The sequence below is a fragment of the Vigna angularis genome, chromosome 6 (genome assembly GCF_016808095.1).
Source record: "Vigna angularis cultivar LongXiaoDou No.4 chromosome 6, ASM1680809v1, whole genome shotgun sequence".
Lineage (NCBI taxonomy): Eukaryota > Viridiplantae > Streptophyta > Magnoliopsida > Fabales > Fabaceae > Vigna > Vigna angularis.
In genome coordinates, this window is record NC_068975.1 from 25,762,927 (window position 1) to 25,784,731 (window position 21,805).

Consider the following 21,805-nt stretch of genomic DNA (forward strand, 5'->3'; position numbering starts at 1 on the left):
ATAAGACAATAATTTGTTTACAAAAATATAAATTAATTTAAATTTAATAATTAACATCTTATACACTTTAGAGAGTTAATTTCTTGGACATAAAACTTTATTTTATGTCTTCATACAGCCTATTAAAGTTCTAAAAAATATAATAAATTCAATAGTATTAGTTAATTTTTTAACAATTAAAAATGAAAAAAAAAAAAAGATTTTTGATATGACCGCGTGACTTAGGCAAATAAGGGGAAGATCTAAATCTATGTAAGTTTGCGAAGAAGAATGTCATGATGAGAGGGCGGAATATGAAAAGGGTAAATTGGTCATTGTGAGAAAATTGAAAACACTTGGGTAATATAAGAGTTAGGTCCGACAATGTTAGTCAGAATCGATCACACAGCTTTTGTTTTTGCACTTCGCTGTCTGAGGTTCGTTCCAAAAGAAACATCTATAATCCTCATGACCAGTTCTGCTATGCTTTTTTTTTGTTTTCGTATTTTTCTTCTGAAACCCTAAATTTTTTTTTGTCTGCTATGAACTTTGGATCTTTCACACTTCAAAAAACTGTTTCTTGTGCTCCATCCACCACAATTCTTATGCCATAGATCTTTGATTCGAACACAATTTCTGATCATTTCTCTGTTTTTTCTTTTATCGCCTTTTAATTCCTTTTCAGGTTCTGGATTATAAGTGTTTGGGAAGCGCAACATCATCTCTCGGGGAAAGGTATCAAGTAACAACTCTTGCTACACGGTTACATATGTCTATGTGATTTTGTTCATGATTCTGCATTTGTTTAGGTTTACTGTAGCGTGGTCTTCATGCTTTTGTCTACCCGTTATTATATTTTTGGATATTTTCCATTGGGCACCCATAATTCAATTTGATGTTGTTTTATTCCATTTTGTTGAGGTTCTTTGGTTGATTTTCCTGACGCCGCGGACACGGATTTTCGCGATTGTGAAAACTGATTGTCTTGGACTGAAGAATTCTCTTTGATCTTAATTGTTAGAAAATATGAAAAGTAAAAGCTGTTTTTTTTATGATTCCGTGCTAAAATCAGCTCAGAATTAAAATCTTCGGAAATCTTGGATTGCATGTTATTTTGAACTGTTAATTTCTTTATAGATTTCTTTCTTTAGTTGAGTTGGGTGGTTGTCTTATATTTTTGGAGGCATCCGATACTTCTTTAAATGGATCGCATTTTGGTGAAGATATTTTTGGTGATCATACATATTTGGTTTATTGTGCTTTCTGAACTGTGTCACACATATTACATGTGTGTTTCTATTAGCTGCCAAAGTTGCTTACTTTAATACTTTGTGTGCAATATTCACCTGCTTTAATGCTTTATGCAAATAGTTGCCTGCTTTAGTGTTTAGCGCAAATTAAGAAAAATATTTACCTACTTTTTTTCGCGAAGTTCATGTTGTTTTCCATCACATGATTGAGGGGCACTGCATTAGAGACCATTTTTTCATCCCTTCCACGTTTAAGTTGAATATTTAATCATAGTAAAACATACTAGTATGATAGAGAAACTTGTCTTAATTGAGAAGTGAAAACACTCAGGATAGTTTTATTTTTCCTGAAACAGAATGGATCATCAAGGGCATGGCCAGAACCCATCTATGGGGGTTGTTGGTAGTGGAGCTCAATTAACATATGGTTCTAACCCATATCAGCAAGGCCAAATAACTGGGCCACCAGGGTCGGTTGTGGCATCAGTTGGGACCATTCAGTCTACTGGTCAACCTGCTGGAGCACAGCTTGGACAGCATCAACTTGCTTATCAGCATATTCATCAGCAACAACAACATCAGCTTCAGCAACAGCTCCAACAATTTTGGTCAAATCAGTACCAAGAAATTGAGAAGGTTACTGATTTCAAGAACCACAGTCTTCCCCTGGCAAGGATCAAGAAGATTATGAAGGCTGATGAGGATGTTAGAATGATTTCAGCTGAGGCACCAGTCATATTTGCAAGGGCATGTGAAATGTTCATATTAGAGTTAACCCTGCGTTCTTGGAATCACACTGAAGAGAACAAAAGGAGAACACTTCAAAAAAATGACATTGCTGCAGCAATCACAAGGACTGACATCTTTGATTTCTTGGTTGACATTGTACCCCGTGAGGACTTGAAAGATGAAGTGCTTGCATCAATCCCTAGAGGAACAATGCCTGTTGGAGGGCCCGCTGATGCACTTCCATACTGCTACATGCCTCCTCAGCATGCTCCTCAAGTTGGAACCGGTGGTGTCATAATGGGTAAGCCTGTGATGGACCCAAACATGTATGCCCAGCAGTCTCACCCCTACATGGCACCACAAATGTGGCCCCAGCCTCCAGACCATCGTCAGCCATCCCCAGAACATTAGCTCTGATGTGTTATGGAAATTAAGGTGGGGATTTAGGCTCTTTCACTTTTAAGGCTTTGAATTAAATTTTATGTTGAAATGCTTATTTAGTAAGTTATACTAAATTTTTTATTATTCTGCGTGCTTTCAATTTCAGTTCTTTTCCTTGATGGATTCTAAATGTTATTCTGTTATGTAGACTATTATTGATAGTTAAAAAAGTTCGTATAATAGGTATGCCCTTTTGTACTGCCATTTCATAAACAAGCTTCTGTTGGACTTTCAACACTGATATTTTCTCTGTTTTTATACTTTGATCAGTTTAAGCCATCTTTAAATTTTTTCTGTATTGTTATTCATCACAGATTCACAGTTCTTTTGGTCTGATAATACCCTATATTTTATATCTTGCAGATAACCAGGCACCAGATTGAGTTGTGAATGTGACTGAAAGGTTGGGGAAGTCCATAGCGAGCAGAAGCTGTAGCTGATAGTTTACATGCAATGTAGACTATAAACATATGTAGATAATGTGCTAGGGAAAACTTAACTTTGTCTTTGATTTAGCTGGATAAAATGGTATTTTTCATGTTTAAATTACAGGTCATCAGATGATGATATTTATTTACTGGTGCACAGCAGGATTTTTACTTGAGTGTTTAAACCTGCCATGTGTCCAAAATATATCCCATCTTATCATTCACATTATGGGTTTCTTATTCGCTTTGTTGGAAAATTTTCAGCTGTCACATCTGATATGCTCAGAACATGTGCAAGAGCACATTTGCAGTTTTTATGATATGTACAGTATCAGTAATTCCACTGCGAGTTACATAGTCTTCTATCCCATCACTCATCACAATGAAAGGGAGAAACGACTGCTACTTTGTTGCTGCAAGATTCCGTTTTTGGTAAGCAGTCCATGAACAGATAAATCGGAGTATATGGAGATTAAACCTTTTCACTATGAAGGGGTATTGTTAGCAATTACTTGCAGAATTACATGATTTATAATTAATTTTTAGTTAATGATAAAAAAAAATTGTTTAGGATTGTGAAGAGTATGATGTTAGTGTTTATCTTATACTTAAAGCCACACTGATTTTTAAATTAACAATTAAAACAAATGTTTTTAGCTCCTCTTTTGCTTTAATTGGTTTCGGAAGTCATGGTTAATCAAAATGATTTGAAGCAAGCTAACAATTTGCCATTGGAAAATCACTAGTGATCTAGCTTTATGGAACAACATTACGAGATAAAATGGAGATCATGATAAAGCTAAATGACTCTGAAAAAGTGGATAGGGACCACTCAATCAAGGAAATAATGATAATTGCAAGTGTGTGGTGCTCAGAAAATGACAGTGAACCAAGCACGGATACCTGGAAATTAGACGGTTGGGTTGGTAGAAAGATTCTCCAGTCACACCCTTTATGATGAGTCAGTTCTTCATATCTATGCTGATATTGTTGTGTGAAGTCGAATCTAGCTCCATATCTGTTGTCAATTTATAATGATTACATAATTTCATGCTATTGCATATATTCTATTTTCCTTCATCGCACAAATAGCTTGTAGTTGTCGAGATTTGTATTTGACTTCAAACAAGGTTAATAATGGCCACTAACACTAATCATGCCATGGTCAATTCAACATGAATGGAACGGGAAGGTAGAGTGAGTGTGTGTGTCGTAAGTGTTTGAGAAAATGTTTGTTAGAAAAGATTTCATTATGGAAAACGTGAAAACAGAGTTACACAAAAGTTTGGAGTACTTGAATATACAGGATTCAGGCAAATAGTCTATAAATAGAAAATAAATCGACTAATTAACTGAAACTAAATGGAAGAAGATATCTCAAATAATGATATCCCTTTCACCTCTTTCTCAAAGTGGGCATGAATATCATGGAGATTTAACTTGAGCGTTACAGTCTTGAAAGTAGCGAGATGAAGAAATTTAGTAAGATATCAACAAGTTGAGTTGTACAAGGAATATGAAGGATTCGTATGATGTCTATAAAAAAATAAAAAATGAAGGAGTCGTGTGACACCATAGTTAATCTTTTGTTTGATGAAATGAGTGTCAATCTGTATGTTTTGTTCTCTCATGAAAATTACTTCTTTTTTTTTGCAATCTAAAGGGCTAAATTATTGTAAAAAAAAGTCGAGTAGGGAGCTGAAACAGAGAAATGCAGATCCTGAAACGAATACTGAAGCTATTGTAGCTCGCAGGTTAAAGAAGCCAAAGCTCAGAATTCAGGCTCGTACGAAGATCTTGAAACAGTGGTTTGTTTGTTGGATTTCCAAGCAACTAGAGATGTGTCTAAGAAGACACAATAACCAAAGATAGATCATTTGTTGGTAACATGTATTTTGAATGGAGTATTTGACTGATATAGGAAACCGGAACCGTGAACATTTTAAGTATTTAATAATCCTTATGGCTTTCTGCATGTGAGGTTTGGTTTTGGTCAAATATAGCAGTCTCCCAATGAGAGAAGGATTTGATAGAAGTGTGCCTTGATCTAGATGAAGTTTGATTGAAGGGTCTGAAGGAGTAGGAGAAGGTTTGCAGCTAAGCTTACCTGCTTTTGAAATAATCTTTAAAATCAAACCATTGTGATATTTAACAAAAACTTCAAGATCCCAAATATGGAATGAAGATGATTTTTAACAAAAACTATCTCTGAAAGACTATTATTAGTGAGAACCACACCATTAACATAAACTACTAGAGTAGTGGTCATGGATGTTGAACTCATCACAAAGAAAGAATAATCAGCAAACGTATACGAGAAGGAGAAGTTCGGAAGTCAATTTTTTATTCCAATTTCTACTAGCCTATTTTTAGCCATAGACTTGTGAAGCTTACAAACGAGTTTCAGATGAGGAAGAGAAAGGCCAGATGGAGACTTCATATAGTTTTCTTCATGCAGATATCCACTTCATATAGGAAAGGAATAAATGCATAGGATAAGGAGTAGAAAATTAGATAGAGAAGTGGAAGCAACATCACAATAATATTGGTCCAAGTATCAAGACCTAGTTTTAACTCTAAGAGAAGTTCTATGACCATAAACAATAACTTGAGAATTATTAGAAACAATAGTAGAAGTGTCATTACTATCTTGCGTGGGAGCTGTGGCAATTGAAACAATTAAAGAAGGAAAATAAAAAAATAGTTATATCAAAAGGATGCATTTCAGTATTATTGTGATTGGGATTAGCAGAGAACAAAGAAGTATAGCAAAAACATATGTTTGAAAAACCATATTCCTAAATAACATGATGTAATAAAGAATGACAACAATATTTGTGAGTATACCAGGATAAAATCCATAACAAATGGTTAATATTTACAAATATTTAATATATATTTATAAACTAGTAGAGTGTAGATATCATACTATAACTATAATTACGTGTACATATTTATTATCTAAAAAAATTAAAATTAAATTTTAATTTATTATTAAGTTAAATTTAATTTAATTTAATTTATATTTTATTAATTTAAATTTAATTAAAATTAAATTTTAATTTATATTATATTTTATATTTTTTTAATTTTATTTTAAAAGATTATAAAATATTTTTTTTAAAACATATGTGAATATCCACACGAGTTCTAGAGTTCTAAAATAGTTATATATATTTTTAAAATGGGTATCCAATATATAAGACAAGTAATGAGTGAACTTTTTTTATTGGAAGCCAAATAACAGTATGTGCTTGATTCAACTCGTTTTCCTTTCTAATTGTAACAAAGCAAGGGTAATTTCATATTCTTCTTTAGAGAAAACAAATTGAGTACTATTTTTATCATTCTTCACAACATGCGGATCAACAACTGTAGAGGATTTAATATCAAACATACTAGCATAAGACTTTGGAGGAGTAGATTTATTTTTAGTATTGTTACGACAGCCTTGAGTAAGAACATATTTGATCCAACAATTTTCAGAAGTATGATTGGTCCTGGTTCTTTGACAATGATTACAGTATTTGGTGTTGCACTCACCAGATTTATTTGAACGACCTCTTCCACGACAGTTTGAGAAACATCCACGGTTGTTGAAAGAACTCTTGTTGGAACTGTCTTGAAAATTAAGATGAGCATTAGACTCTTGAGAATTATGGGGGAAAGAACCAGTGAATTCACGTTCTTGTTGAAGAATTAAGGAAAAGGTGTTAACAAGAGTTGGCATAGGTTCCATAAGCATGACTTGAGAACAAACTTGAGAGAAATCAACATTAAGGCAACGAAGAAATTTTATAACACAATCATCATCACACTCTTTTTTGAATCTTCAATTTTAAACCACAATTGCAGGAAGAAGTGCAACTGCAAACAAGAACTATTCGATATAAAGCCAGTTCTTTCCAAATAATTTGCAGATGAGTATAGTATTGAGAAACTGTGGAATCACCTTGTCTGCAGCTTTGAAGTTATTCTTGGATACCATATGAAATTTATCACAATGCGAGAACCTTTGATGAAGATCGTTCCAAATGTTGGAAATAGAGTCCATTCACATGTCTGATTGCTGGATATATAACATGTGCCATTGATCTTGTAAGCCAGGTAATGACCATTTGTTGCATCGTTTCCAAGCTTTGTGTAGAGCATTGTGGGAAGGTGGACAAAAAAGAGGGCCAAGAACATATCTGTCTTTGTTCTTGGATGAAGAAAAAGGGGATTCACAAGATTCATGAGGTGATAAGAATGAGTGCTATAGGGTTCATCATTGAGAAACACATAGAAGAGGTGTCAAGAAGAGCAGTATCAAGAAGAGCAGTAACATTGCAAAATGTTAGTTTTTAATAAATAAGCGTGAACAGCTTGTCCCAATGTCAGAGCACACAGATGGGCACAAACACTCAGAAATAAAGGCACATATCAAAAAAGAGATCTAGCGCCTCCTGATGCCTCTCATACTGATTGTAGGCATTAATCATACTGTTCCAAGCTACAATGTTTCTCTTGGGCTATCTTCAAGCAACCACATTTAGCATACATATCAAGAATTGCAGTTGCAAGGATGATATTACTATTAGGTGTGAAGACAGGGATCATAACCAGCCTTACGAATGCACTTAATAGTTGGGGTTGTGACTATTAACCCATGCAGTTTTTTCATTTCACTCATACTTTTGCATTTTGCTAAGAGAGAGAGAATGGAATTTTTGTTTATCATCCCCAACTATGCTCAACACCACGTTGGAAAGTCCATATCGATTAGAGATAAAACCAAATTATAATATATAAAAACCTCACTTACAAACTGATTCTTGTGGGATTGAGTTATGCTTAAAATCCACTTTCTAATATAATACCCATTTTTTAATAAACAATCCCACCATGGCCTTGTAATATTAGGGGACATACCATCACCTTCACGATACACACACCAAACAGAAGGGACATGCACTCACACATAATTTTTTAAACATAAACATTGAAGACTAGCTCTCCTTACCTTTATTTAAGCAAACCTTTATCCTTACTCAACCTCTAACACTTTCAACTTCTTGACCTTGGCATGACAAATCCAAAAGTCCTATCTCTTTGTCTAAAAATTTTGTCTAAAAATTTTCTCAAGGTGGTTAGGTTTAATTATGAGGCTAACCTTCATTAATTTAGTATTTATACACCAAAACAAGACCTAAAATATGGCCTCTAGCGTATAAGCTTAAAAATACATATACTTAATGATTCTCACCGTTTTGGGCCCTTTTTAAAAAAAGAGATAACAAAAATCAATTAATAAAAACTTATTTTTGATGTTTGGAACCCTTGTCACCCTTTTTAAATGAACCGGGTCGAACCCAGTTACCCTGGCCCAAGTCATGGACCAAATAGTCCCACCATGAATTTTTTTAAATAAAATCTACTTTCTAATATGGTACCTATTTTCTAATAAACAATCCCACCTTGTAATATTAGGGGTTGTTGTGTTCTCCTGCAAAATAAACCAAAAGTTTACATTTTGGAGAGTATATCTACATACCCCAATTGTTTCCTTTAAGAACATTTTCATTGTACTATTTTGATGTAGCTCAAGCAAGATCCGATTTTCAGCCCCAATGATAAATATGGATCCAAATGTGTTCTTATAGGATGAAAAAATCCAAAAGATGTGACCTTTGAGCATGATAGAGACATAAAATACTGTTCCTAAAATTATAAAATACTGAAAATTCATTGCAATCTTGGTTGGTTTTGTTGATTTGATCAAAAGATTGCCCCTTCTGGGATACCTATTGTTAATAAATTGTTTCAATTGCACATAATTATGGGAATGAATAACAAAGACGTATCCATTATCTGGCTGTAAATGAGCTGGAACAGAAATATTTTGAATTTACATCTTTACAATCATAAATAACATAAATTAATATTTTAAATGCACAACTCATCTTTCTTACCTCATCTTCTCCAAATGGGAAGACTAAAAAACTGTTTGGCTCGTGTTTTTTCTCGTACGTTACTTTCTTTTTCAATACACGAAGGAAAAAAAAACGAATTTTCATATTTTCTGTTTGAGAACTATCATCTGGTTTGTTCAAAACGTGTATGAATCATGTTCATCATGAGTTTTAACTCGTTTAATAAGGACAATTTGATAATGACAGCGCATAGATAATAAAACTGTTTTAAATGATACAATATCAAAACTAGAGTTTATTTATACTACAAAAGTGTTTTCCATTACTCTTTTCTTAAAAAAAAAAAACTAGCTTTATCATACACACCATGGTGATATGGCAAGGTAATAGTAGTTCTTATGTTATTTTTTTTTCTTAAACTTAAATAAATATTTTTGATAATTAATTACAATCTTTGTTAGTAGAGTTTTTTTTTTATTGAATATAAAGTAAAAGTGTTTTTTTTTTCATAACATCTCTACCAAAATCATATAAGAGGTTTTTAGTAGAAAGGTTTTAAAAATTCATTTTAATTTTTCTCTGTTGGAAAGATAAGATTTTTCTTACAAAAATAGAGAAACATATTTGTAACATATATAATGATTACTTTATTAATTTGTGTTTTTATTTAACTGATGGAGTTATTAGAAAGGTGAATATGAATCTTTAAGGAAAATAGGATGTGTTTGGACATAATACATGGCATCAACTTTGCATAATGTCAGTTCCTATAGACAGATAATCATTCCGTGTTGGAGTATTGTAACAGCAAATACACAGTTCGATGAAGGTGCAAACAAAATTGATACCATAACTGGCACTACGTTGGATGAAAACAAAAAACAACAAGGTAAGGTAAGAACATAAACGTGAGTTATTCAGGAAATCCATGCATATTACATGAGCATTGAAAATGGAGTGTAATGCACACTTCATACACAAACAAACAAAGAGATTGCATATATATTGGTATCTGTTTCTCACACCATATCATTTTCTGTTGTTATACATAGTAATTTTCTTGTTCGAGATATTTTTTATCCATGGCCAATGTCACAGAATGTAGCAGCAGGAGTGCTCAGAAAACCAATGATGTGTGGCCATGCAGAATGAAGCTAACAAGAGATTGCATGCGCTGGGATAGCATCAAGATCTCACCTAAGGAGTTTGAAGAAAGCTTGCTAGGGCACATGAATGAAAGCAGCCGCAAAGCTTTGGAGTCATGGATTCCAGTGAAGATCTTGATTTATGATGTTGATAACGGTGAAACTTACGATGCTAAGTTGTTCAAGAAAGAGTCATTTTGGTTTGATCCTATGCCTGTTTCTGGTGAAAAACCAACGAAGGGAAAATCCATGGAGGAGCCACCTTGTTACAATTTGGAAAAGGCAAGGGAAGAGTTTGCTTATTCGATCGAGCCTTTCAGACAGATCATAAGGAAAAGAGATCTGAAGTATGATCAAGAAATTGGACTTCGCTACTGTGGTGGCAATGTGGTTGTGGCCTTCGAGTTTTCGGTTCTGCATTCACCACCTTTAGATATTCGTAGCTTAAGACCTTAATTATATATAGATGTAACGATGAAACACATTTCAAGATCATTCGTGCTGGTTTAGTTGCATTTTTACTTTGTGATAGTTAGAAATTCTATATATCTATGTTCAAAGAGGAAAAAAAAACATGCTTAGATTGATAAATTTGTCCATTTCAAAACTAATGGCTGAGATATTTTCTTTGTTTTCTCCTGATTTTGCTGTAACTTCATTTCACTTTCTCTTTGCCCATAGAGGGATGCGTGACGAGGAAGAGTTACAGATGATTCAAAAATTGAAACTAAATCTGACGCAAGATGAACGAGAAGACGCGGCGCTAGGGTTTTTTAAGGACTAATTGAGAAAAAACAGGAATAAAGAAAATGACAAAAATAAAATATATATCTCAAAAACTAATATATGGATGTCCGAATATTAACCTTCCTAATAGTTGTAGGTTATAGAGAAAAAATTTGCTAGGAGTTGCACAATTATTACGTCGAATAAACATGGTGTTATTTAAATTAGTTTTTCTATTGCGATAAAAATTATAATATATAAACTAAATAAAATCATCCTTGACTAAAATAAAAAGAATGAACCAAGATATTTATTTGGTGTAAGAAATTGAATATTAAATGTTAAGGATTGAACTTATGACACAATTGTTATTTTGGAATTTATTAAGCCTACACAAAAGATGCCACCACAATGTAGATGTTGATGGAAGTTAAATTAATAATTTAGAATATATAGCTTAGTGTTTTTATATGTAATAAAAATTATGATTTGATATTAAAAACTATAGGGGAAAATTGGTTACATCCGTGATTAAGGTTGGGCTTGGATGATAGGTGAAAATGTACAGAAATGTCTGTTGATAATTAATTGCGCACGCATTCCACATGGATCCGCTTCACTGGACTCAGACACATATAGGAAGACAAAACGACACGGATTACTCAGAACCCTTGGGGAAGAAGAAGAAGAAGAAAAAGCAATGAAGTGAGAGAGAAACTTTTGGTTTGTGAAATCGCAATTCATAGCATAACCGAAGAGAAATGGAGGTTAGAGCCAGAGCACCGGGGAAGATTATATTGACCGGGGAACATGCTGTGGTTCATGGATCCACCGCAGTTGCTACTTCCATTGATTTATACACCTACGTTTTTGTCCACTTCTCCACTCCTTCCGGTATTTTACTCTCTCTCTCGTTGATTTCATTCTGTTGTTCTTTCAATATCCGCCTCGCGATCGCAGATATGTGTTATTATTGTTATTATTTGGTTGAAACTTGCGAAATTTGTCATGATCGGTAATGGCGTGTTTGAGAGACGCTGTTTTAGTTATGGTTGAGATTCTGATTCGGTTAGGATTTGTGGATTGTGTGATAGACGACGGGGATTTGTTGACACTGCAGCTGAAGGACACGGCTTTGGAGTTCTCGTGGCCTATTAGTAGAATAAAAGCGGCGTTTCTAGAATCCGTGTTATCTTGTACTCCTACTTCCTGCTCCGTTGAGGTTGCCAAGATCATTGCCGCACTCGTTGAAGAGCTGGACATTCCAGAGGCCAAAATTGGAATTGCCTCTGGAGTTTCCGCGTTTCTCTGGCTGTACTCTTCTATTCAAGGGTCTGAACCAACTCTAAAATTCTTGTTGTGTGTGTGTGAATGTGTTTTTGTTTTATTTGTGTAGGTTTGATTGTGTTTTGCTCTTTGTGTAGATTTAAGCCTGCTACTGTGGTTGTCAATTCTGAACTTCCTCTCGGTTCAGGATTGGGTTCCTCGGCCGCGTTTTGTGTGGCTCTCGCGTCGGCCTTGTTGGCTTATACTGATTCTGTTTCTCTGGATTTGAGTCATCAAGGATGGCTCTCCTTTACGGAGAAGGATCTTGAGTTGGTAAATAAGTGGGCCTTTGAAGGGGAGAAGATCATTCATGGAAAGCCATCTGGAATTGACAACACAGTAAGCTCGTATGGTATGCCTCAGCGATTTTGCTACTAAGTTTCATTAACTTTTATTGATTACTGTTTGGAACTTGTCTTTTTGTGCATTTATTCTAGTTACTGATGATTAGAGTTTGAATATTTTGTATTAATAGGCTGAAAAGGAACATAACCTTTGTATAATAGGAGTTTGGAGAGGATGAATGAAATGTTTTCGGTTGTTAAGAAGGGATGTGGGAACTAGCCGTGTACGTGTTTCTCTTTTACTTGGTCTGTTAATAGTCTCACCAGAACTAATTTTAATTAATGTGGACCGGAAGGCATAACTTAAGGTCATGCATGGCACACTGATTTGTGCCAGTGAATTGTGAAATATACAAGTCTATGATGGGAGATATATCATGTATAAATTGTGATTTGTTTGGAGTGTTTAATTATCATATACTGTGTTTACAAATGTAAGTTACTGCCATTGAATCTACAACTCACTGGATAGTTACCATTATCAGGTAACATTATCAGCTTCAAGTCAGGTAACATAACGCGAACAAAGTCAACTTTGACACTTAAAATGCTCATCACGAATACAAAAGTTGGGAGAAACACAAAAGCATTGGTTGCTGGTGTTGGAGAGAGGATGCTAAGGCATCCTGAAATAATGGCTTTCGTGTTTAGTGCTGTTGATTCTATTAGCAAGGAGCTGACTTCCATTCTCAAGTCACCCACACCTGATGAGCTCTCTCTAACTGAGAAGGAAGAGAAGATAGAAGAACTAATGGAAATGAATCAAGGTCTGCTCCAGTCTATGGGGGTCAGTCATGCCACTATAGAAACTGTTCTGCGAACAACATTGAAATATAAGCTAGCTTCCAAATTGACTGGAGCTGGTGGTGGGGGCTGTGTTTTGACGCTGCTTCCAACATGTATCCTCTTCAATTATTGTTCTTTTCCTTGTGCTTCTAATGCTTTCCATTACTCTCTAATTTTCTTTTTCTTTTTTATTTTCTTGCCTGCAGTTAGTTAATAACCTATGTTTGCTTTATTATTCTATTAATCGCTTTGGTTTAGAAAAGAGGAGGGAAAGGGAAGGACTCCTTGTTTAGTTTGAGTGGACTTGACAGAAAATAAAATAATACACTATCATACTCTTATCATATACCAATAAAACCATTAAGTTCAAGTATTCAAACTAATGATAATTTAACCAGACAATTTTACAAACTTCAAGCGTTTTCCCTCACCTTCAAATCCTTAAAATATTGGAGGAGAGACAAAATTAACAGGGAGGGGCTCTTTTTACCCGTAAATACTGCCGGCAGGATTGTCCTGTATGTTCTGCTATTTATGTGCTGCCTTGTTAGATAAGCACGAGGTTTGTATATATACACTCATAAGGCGTTTATTAAACCCTAGACATGCCCTTTTTTGGATTAACTTTTTAACACAGGAGTTTTCCAGTTGAGATAAGTTTAAGGTAGCTCATAAATTTGAATTAGGGGCATATGAAGTAATTGGGTCAGAAAATTGGGAGAGGTTAAATGAGGAAGCTTCTTAGAAAGTTAAGGACTGCAAGTACTTGTTCAGAAATTAATGCCCAAGTGCATTGAGTGCATATGTGCTGGTTGAAAGTTAAATGAGGCAACTTCTTGATTTATTTTGTTCTTCTTCTCTAAGTGTTTGTTATGATATATGGACTTGACTACATAAGCATGGCTAGAAAACCTGGAAGTGACAGTAAAGACGTGTTTCTTTAGAGGAAAGTCTTTGCATTTATCTATTTTTTCTATATGACTTTCATTTACTCCAAGTAATGTCATTCCACTTCATACATCACAGTTTTCTTTCTCTAGATATTGTTTGGGCGATTAAAACTTAATTTTCTGGTGGTGGACGATTTATTGTCTTCATAAGAATAGAAACCAAAGTCGTTTCCTTAATCCTTGTTGCCCATCATGATTTCTTAGCTTGTAAGTATAATATATTTTTTAATCTCAATTTCTTGTTTCGCTTCCTTGACATACTTTAATCAGTACTATCAGGCACTATTGTAGACAAAGTAATTGCTGAACTGGAGTCATGCGGATTCCAGTGTTTCATTGCTGGAATTGGCGGGGGAGGTGTTGAAGTTAACTTTGCGATGTCATCTTGATTTTCTATTTTTATTTTTCCAGGTATTTGATATCGACAAGTATCAGATCCTCACATAAACAGCATAAATAAATATGCTTCCTTTTTTACATCTAGCGTGTCAATCTGTAACTTTTTCTTTCTGTTGTTGAATTAATTTAAACAGTTTCTTATTCAATCCTGAATGGAATTGGCGGATATAAATTCGCGTATTTGATTAAGAACATGGTAGTCAGCGGGATCGTGGAGTGACGTATCGTATCCAAGGTCCGTCTCTTTCACACGCACACGCTTTAAGTGATCTTACTGATGTGGTTTAAAAATTGTATGAAAACGATTTAGTGTCATAAGGCTGACTCAGATACTAATTACCTGGACTGCTTCGAGAATATTGCCGGAGGAACTGAAAACAGAACAGTACGTACAAATTACCCCTTTTTCGTACTAAGTAGCCAAGCCATTTTTGTGTCTGGATATTGGATCCAGTTATATTGCTAGACTCGTGAGAGATGAATCGGATCCATTTTCTTGACCCTTAAGAAAAATAGTACATCCTTTACATAAAAGGAGTTGAAAATATGGAAATGAATGAGGATACTTTGTTAATTACAGAAGTGTTCTTTACTTCCTGCGTTCCCATAACTTGTAAGTGTTTCCTCAATTTTTAAAATGATTATTTTACTCTTCGTAGAAGTTACTTACGTTACATCTATAGGATGTGTAAAGTATAAAAATACTCTTACTCTAGTTATGAGGATAAATATATTGAATTTTCATGATTTTACATTGCTTAGTTCACTTGATTTATTTTCTTGGATGAATAAGCCAATTGAGAGTTTCACGTGATAGGAAGTTTCATAAACACACTTTTATTATTCATAATCACGCTTAATTTTGTTCAGTAAAATAATTACGAACAGAATTTTGACAAAATGGCAGTTGGTGGCTAAGACAATCATTACGGAGAAATGGAGCTCTACAATGACCACATCTGTCCACATTACAATAGATAGTCTTACACTCAATTTCAAGTAGCATTTTTATTAGTTTTACACTATATGTTTCATAGCAAAACATGGCTTACTTTCAACTACAATCTTCATCCAAACATGTAAATTCTTCCCTTCACATTAACTCCTCTAGAGATTGTCAACGTACACCAACCTCTATTAATGAGAATCAATTATCTTTGGAAAAACTCATCAAGCATTCACAATGGTTCCACCTGAAAGAAAAAAGCCAAAAAAAGTAAGTCAAATACGGAACAATAAGTGCCTGTAGTTAAAATAGTATCAGTGTGTTTATGACCATTGGGGTGGAGAACTTGGCCAGTTATGTAAGAGGAGCATTGGTTGCTAGCAAGAAAGACATAAGATGGAGCAACTTCAATAGGTTGGCCTGCTCTTTTCATTGGTGTTTCTGAACCAAATTCAACAATTTCTTCCACCTTCATAGTTGCTACTACTAATGGAGTCCAAATCGGTCCAGGTGCAACCCCATTCACTCTTATTCCCTTACTCACAAGCTGAAGTGCTAAGGCCCTCGTAAACGCCACAATGGCTCCCTTTGTGGACGTGTAATCCACCAGCGTTGCATGTCCCCTGTATGCATTCACTGATGTTGTGTTGATAATGCTGCTTCCTTCCTTCATGTGCTTCACAGCATGCCTATAAAATTAATGTCATAGGTTACATGTAATCTATTTTAGTTTCAATCACTGCTTTAATAGTTAACGAAATAGATAAAATAGATCATGTTGTGAAGATCAATGTCGGAAAAAATGTTAGGTTTGGTTATCTGTTTACTTGGTCATGAAGAAATGAGAAAATATATTAGTTCGAAACACTCTCTCGAGTCTAGTTTCATCGATCTCGTCCAATGATTCACTCTCATATTGCTCGGCTGCATTGTTGACCAAAATGTCAATGCGACCATAAGCATCTACCACCTCATCCACCACTCTTTTGCAGTTGACTTCATAACCCACATCCACAGCTATAGCCATTGGATCTTTGGCATCTGCTGTCTTAGCTTTTCTGATAATTTCAAGTGTGTCTTTGGCATCTATGTCTTCCTGTTCCTTCACATAGGTGAAGATAACAGTAGCACCCTCCAACGAAAACAAGTTACATACGGCTCTGCCAATTCCAGAGTCACCTCCAGTTACTACAGCTACCTTCCCCTGAAAATATATATAACCGATTAAGCAGAAGGAGATAGAAAAAAGTACTTTCAGATAAATAAATCACTGCATATTATGATATATATATATATATATGCCTTCATACTTGAAGTTTATTTGATGGTCTGTAATCTGGACTGCTATATTGGGGTGGTGGATTCATCAGATACTCTTTGCCAGGTTGTGTGTCTTGCTTCTGAGGGGGGAAGTTCTGTTTACCAGAAGCCATTCTCTCTCGTAAAAGAGCTTCAATTTTGAGAATCTAAAAGATGGTCGAAAACTGTGCGGTGTAGTCCTTAGGTGAAAGGATGCTTTATAACGTTGTCCTTGTTGAAGAAAGTGTTAGGAACGTAGGGTACGTTTGTGATTATGGAATGCAAATTGATGGATACACATACTAATACACATGTTTTGTCTAGTGATTTATTCAGAATTAGCAAGAAGGAGGCGCTCATGTGTTGTGTTGATAAGTTGCATAAAAAGAGAATAAAAAAATAGTATTTATTGAGAATAAAAACAATTAGATGCCAAAGTACCATTCTTCTCTATAATTGTAGAAGTGGCACTCGGTGGGATTAGCTTGTGGTGTTAGACACGTTTTTTATTTGGTTATCCTTCCAATGTTAAAGTGGTTTCCTTCAGGACACGTTTTTTTTTCCTTAACTAATTTTGTGACAACTGTCGGGGCATCTTTATTTGGAGAAAACGTATTCTGGAAGGTGCCGTCTAATTAATATGATCGGCTACAACTAACTTCTACAATACAATTTTCGGAAGTGTAAAACCTATTCATTACAGTCCTAATAAAAAACATACTAGGTAAAAAATATCAATTATCATTCCCATACTCCTATCTTATACTTACATGTGTATAAAATTTTATTCTCATATCTATCAAACATCGAATACATTTTTCTGTGAGTTATTTTATTTTTTTAAACATTAATTAAATAATTTATAAAAATAAAAACTATAATAAAATAAACATGATACAAATAATAATTAATAATTAAATAAAAAAATAGGATAAAAATATAGAGAAGAGGAAAAATGATACCTATTCTAAAAATAAATTATAAAATTAAAGACAATAAAAAATTCATATAAATTTTGTAAATTATCTGAAAATTATATATGTTTTAATAATTTAAAACAGGATGAATAAAAAGATCAAATATATAATATATATATATATATTATATATTATTTTTGTCTTTATACCTAGTTTAAAAAAATTAAATATTACTTATATCACTTCCCTACTTAATAATGCTATAATTCTTTATTAAGATTTATAAAGAATGCTAGAATTCTTTATTATGATTAGAACATGATGAGAAAATGTAATTTTACAATTCATAGTACCTGGTATGGAACTGCATTTGACTATGTAGTTAATGTGACAGAAAATAAATTCTTTTTTGAATACGTTAAGGATGATTTATAGTTAAATGATAAATTGATAGTTTCTAGAAAAATTACTATTCAATCTTTGTGAATTGTATTTTGACTTCTACTTTCATTAAAATTTTCAATTATTTTCTATAGCGGTCGTCAGGGGATTATTATTTAGTCCTGTTTAATTAGAAATCAAACATTTACAAATACATAATAACCCTCCTATCCATTACAACAACGATATACATAATAATTAGACAAAGAATAACCATGCAATTAATTTAGAAAACAAATAGAAGAAAAATAATAAGCACCTAATTTTCCAAATTTTCGAGCACTGGAAATTTAAAGCATTGACAAAAACCTATAAGAAATGTAATGATCTCACACGTAAAACCATTATGCTCCACAACTTGAACACTACATCACACGTGCCTTATCCTTATCGTCTCTGTATTCGCGAAAACATTTCACAGAATTTAACACCTACATATGTTTAGAAAGACCTTCGATAAAGTGAAAAAATAGATTTCTAGAATGAGAGTTGTCTCCACTTATAAATTATAAATTAATTTTATTTTTTATAAACTATAAATTAATTTTATCTCATGTGCAATTTTAAAAACAAGAATAAAAAAATAAAATAAATATGTTCAAAGATTAAAAGTTATTTATATTTATTAAAATTTATTATCTCATTATATATATATATAGTCTCATTAAATCACTTTAAAATGATATAATTTATTTATTTATTATGTTCTTGAAACACAAATTAGTAGCGGGTTGACGAGTATAACATTCCAAAAATACAGCATAAAACTATATAATATAATAATCACATGTTAATAATACTGCAGATAAGTCTTATAAAAGATAGGACGTACGTTTATGGCTGAACGGCCTTACAGAACAACGAGAAAGTTAAAATTGTACAAATAAGCAATCTAGACCGAACGGTTTACAAAAGACCTATACCGAACGGTCATATAAAAGAAAAAGGTAAAAGATGATCGAACGATCATCATACAAATAAACTAACTACTGACCGAACGGTTCTACTGTTCGGTCTTAACTTCTACCTCGACCAAACTTTCTTCTCCTAGCGCTTCTTCCATCATCTCTTCTCCTTCTGCTCACATCCACACGGATGATCATTGCAACAGGACAAACGACCAAACGTACAAAACGGACAAGACAGGAAAATAGGGTAAGCTTATGTAATTTAATTCATGTATCAACATATATTTCACACAATCAACTAAACAAGATAAATTATTAACTCCTTCATGCAAAGCCTAATACTAGACTCTGACTGTCCGGACTGAATTCTGTGTAGCTACGACGTTCGTGCACCCGGGTGATGTAGTAACTGGGATACCCTCAACAGCTGCCACCCGAGGTTAGTCTTATCTGTCCAAATTAACCATAAGGACTAGGACCTCCTGCCATTCCCACACATGACTTACCCTTCTCTACGTGAGAACGAGTAATTACGGAATATCAGGATGAATCGCCAACTTAGTTGCCCACATTCATACTTTACCAATTCCAATATTCATTCATGAGATATTCCTCCCCGGAACACTCTTGCATATTCATACTCATTTCATTACATCATATTCCATCATCTTTCATTTTCAAAACCTCAAATCGAACCAATTTGAATACAGATCCCATAGGATACCAAATACCAACCGTTAATCTTCAACCCCGAACGAGACCGAACACTTGGAGTGAGACCGAGAGGTCTCCAATTCCAAAACAGATCAAAACCGAGAGAGTTACTATCGGGGTTGAGAAAGAGACCGATTACAATAATATTTCTCAAAAACTAATAGAATCGAATGTTATTTACAAGGTAAGCCAATTTAATGAACTGACTCATGAGAGTTTAGACCGAACGCCAATAAGCCTAGGCCGAGTACTAAGACTCTAGGCCGTACATCATAGAAACTGATATTGTAGGACATCGAATAATAATAAGTGACGGAATTATATGAAGAAACCAAACGCTATAAATACTTAGCTTATTTATGAGTTTAACATCAAGGAGAACGAGTGTTAGTTGTAACACCCTAATATTTTAAAGGGTATTACTGATAGTTAGAGACTAAATTAATTTGATATCTCATATAAACAATCAAACTTTATTTCAATTACTCCAAAGTACAATACCAAACTTACAAACTTTAAACAATATAGTCTTCACCATTGAAATTTCAACTTATAAGTTTTACACAACATAATCTTCCCAATACAAATTTATTCTTTTTACAAAAATCCCTAAAAGTTTTCCCCACATCTCTCTCATCTCTAAGCTTTTTCAACCGCATCTGCAACATTATCTAATCACATATAACATGAGTTATATGATCATAGTACAAACAAATAAGGGTAAGCCAATCATATCATAAAATCATTAAACTTGTAATAAAAATATTATAATCATGTGTTTCTGCAATTGATAAAATATCATTATTCCGATGTCATTAATTCATCATTATCAAAATCATCTTCCTCATTTTCATAAACCTTACAAGTGTACCATGCTTACTCACGAAGCCTTATGGTCAGACCGCTCTCTGCCTGCTTCCTTAAGCCTCACCTGTATACTATGTCTTACTTTCTGAAGCCTTATGGTCAGACCTCTCTCTGCCTGCTTCTATAAATCTTTGAATCATATATTTATGTCAAAGCCTTATGGTCAGACCACTTTCTGCCTGCTTTCATAAACCTCAGGTGTTACTTTGCTCATATCAAGCTCTCATGGTATAAATCGCACATACTACTCCTCGTAGTAAACATCATTTCATAAGCAATGATTTCTTATATCCACTCCAATATTTCATCAAATCAACATTTCATACCATCTTATCCACTCCAACATTTCATCAAATCAACAATTCATAACCTCTTATCCGCATAACTCAATCATGTTCATTCTTTAATCATAATTTGACAATAACCTATTTTGATGTCAATAAATTAAACATATTGCCAGATATCATACTTCATATTATAAACTCATTTTGACCATAACGAGTATAACTCAACATATTTTCACCAATCAAAGATTCATAGATCAGTCAAAACATTTCAACATATCTTAGCAACTCATATTAAAGTCTGAGCTCAATGTAACAATAAATAAAATATATATGAGGTTTTTACCATGATAACTTTATGCATCTACAGTCAACTTGTTTTATTTTATTTTCATCCTATTAGAGATCTTTCTTTACCCCAATTGGTCACCGGAGAGGACCCAGATGTCTGAACGCATCAAACTCACCTTCGACGCCAGCACATATGACTAGTCACAACTGACTGGACCAGGCCAGGGCTGCTCTATGATCAGGGATGTGCCAACTCAGGTTTTTAAGGTTCCTCTATCCTACCAACAAAGGGAGGCCCTCAATAATTAACAATTTATTTATTTATCTACCTTGTTCTCTTATGCTCTAAATCTAATATGCCAAATTTTAATATTTTTACTTCCTCTCACAACAACCTCAAACAGTATTTGTATATCTATTTAATAACCATATACAAACTATTACAGAACCCTTACTCCAGACCTTCCAACAAGATCAATTTCAGCCAACAAGCTCATTCAAAACAGATTAAATTCATCACATCACAACATGTACAATTTAACAGTTTTAGTTATAACACTCAATATAATAAAAGTCATAAAACAGTTTCGCAAGAGAACACCAGTTCAACATTCGTATATTTATAAATTCATACAAAAATAATTAGTTGCTCTTACCATCAAAATAACATTAATATAAAAATTCAGGGGAAACAAGAAGTTGAATCTGGCAGAGCCGGTTAGA

At 33.8% G+C, this 21,805-nt stretch overlaps 3 protein-coding genes across 5 annotated transcripts; 2 read left to right on the forward strand and 1 right to left on the reverse strand.

The window, feature by feature from the left end:
- Positions 1 to 287: 287 nt before the first annotated feature.
- Positions 288 to 3,051, forward strand: LOC108343522 (nuclear transcription factor Y subunit C-9). The gene is made up of 4 exons (XM_017581855.2): positions 288 to 416; positions 665 to 714; positions 1,586 to 2,393; positions 2,763 to 3,051. The coding sequence occupies exon 3, from the start codon at positions 1,587 to 1,589 to the stop codon at positions 2,367 to 2,369; it is 783 nt and encodes a 260-aa protein (XP_017437344.1). The 5' UTR covers positions 288 to 416; positions 665 to 714; position 1,586; the 3' UTR covers positions 2,370 to 2,393; positions 2,763 to 3,051.
- Positions 3,052 to 11,168: 8,117 nt separating this feature from the next.
- LOC108340978 (mevalonate kinase) lies at positions 11,169 to 14,989 on the forward strand. 3 transcript variants are annotated; one of them, XM_052879229.1, is made up of 6 exons: positions 11,173 to 11,504; positions 11,705 to 11,942; positions 12,035 to 12,288; positions 12,766 to 13,179; positions 14,287 to 14,427; positions 14,550 to 14,989. In XM_052879229.1, the coding sequence occupies exons 1-5, from the start codon at positions 11,372 to 11,374 to the stop codon at positions 14,403 to 14,405; spliced, it is 1,158 nt and encodes a 385-aa protein (XP_052735189.1). In that variant the 5' UTR covers positions 11,173 to 11,371; the 3' UTR covers positions 14,406 to 14,427; positions 14,550 to 14,989. The 3 variants fall into 3 exon arrangements, with proteins under 3 accessions (XP_052735190.1, XP_052735189.1, XP_017434056.1); XM_052879230.1 differs by lacking the exon at positions 14,550 to 14,989 and having other exon boundaries at positions 11,169 to 11,504; positions 11,731 to 11,942; positions 14,287 to 14,493; XM_017578567.2 differs by lacking the exon at positions 14,550 to 14,989 and having other exon boundaries at positions 11,174 to 11,504; positions 14,287 to 14,493.
- A 333-nt stretch (positions 14,990 to 15,322) lies between these two features.
- LOC108342090 (NADPH-dependent aldehyde reductase 1, chloroplastic) lies at positions 15,323 to 17,017 on the reverse strand. The gene is made up of 4 exons (XM_017579796.2): positions 16,672 to 17,017; positions 16,189 to 16,565; positions 15,692 to 16,050; positions 15,323 to 15,608 (listed from the first exon to the last, which is right to left on the reverse strand). The coding sequence occupies exons 1-4, from the start codon at positions 16,792 to 16,794 to the stop codon at positions 15,586 to 15,588; spliced, it is 882 nt and encodes a 293-aa protein (XP_017435285.1). The 5' UTR covers positions 16,795 to 17,017; the 3' UTR covers positions 15,323 to 15,585.
- Positions 17,018 to 21,805: the final 4,788 nt, after the last annotated feature.

Coding starts and splice junctions, on each gene's coding strand:
- LOC108343522 (XM_017581855.2), top strand. CDS start 1,587: ATGGATCATCAAGGGCATGGCCAGAACCCATCTATGGGGGTTGTTGGT.
- LOC108340978 (XM_052879229.1), top strand. CDS start 11,372: ATGGAGGTTAGAGCCAGAGCACCGGGGAAGATTATATTGACCGGGGAA. Junction 11,943..12,034: donor CTGTACTCTTCTATTCAAGG/GTCTGAACCAAC, acceptor CTCTTTGTGTAG/ATTTAAGCCTGCTACTGTGG. Junction 13,180..14,286: donor TTTGACGCTGCTTCCAACAT/GTATCCTCTTCA, acceptor TACTTTAATCAG/TACTATCAGGCACTATTGTA.
- LOC108342090 (XM_017579796.2), bottom strand. CDS start 16,794: ATGGCTTCTGGTAAACAGAACTTCCCCCCTCAGAAGCAAGACACACAA. Junction 16,566..16,671: donor GACCATCAAATAAACTTCAA/GTATGAAGGCAT, acceptor ATATATTTTCAG/GGGAAGGTAGCTGTAGTAAC. Junction 15,609..15,691: donor CCAAGTTCTCCACCCCAATG/GTCATAAACACA, acceptor TTTTTCTTTCAG/GTGGAACCATTGTGAATGCT.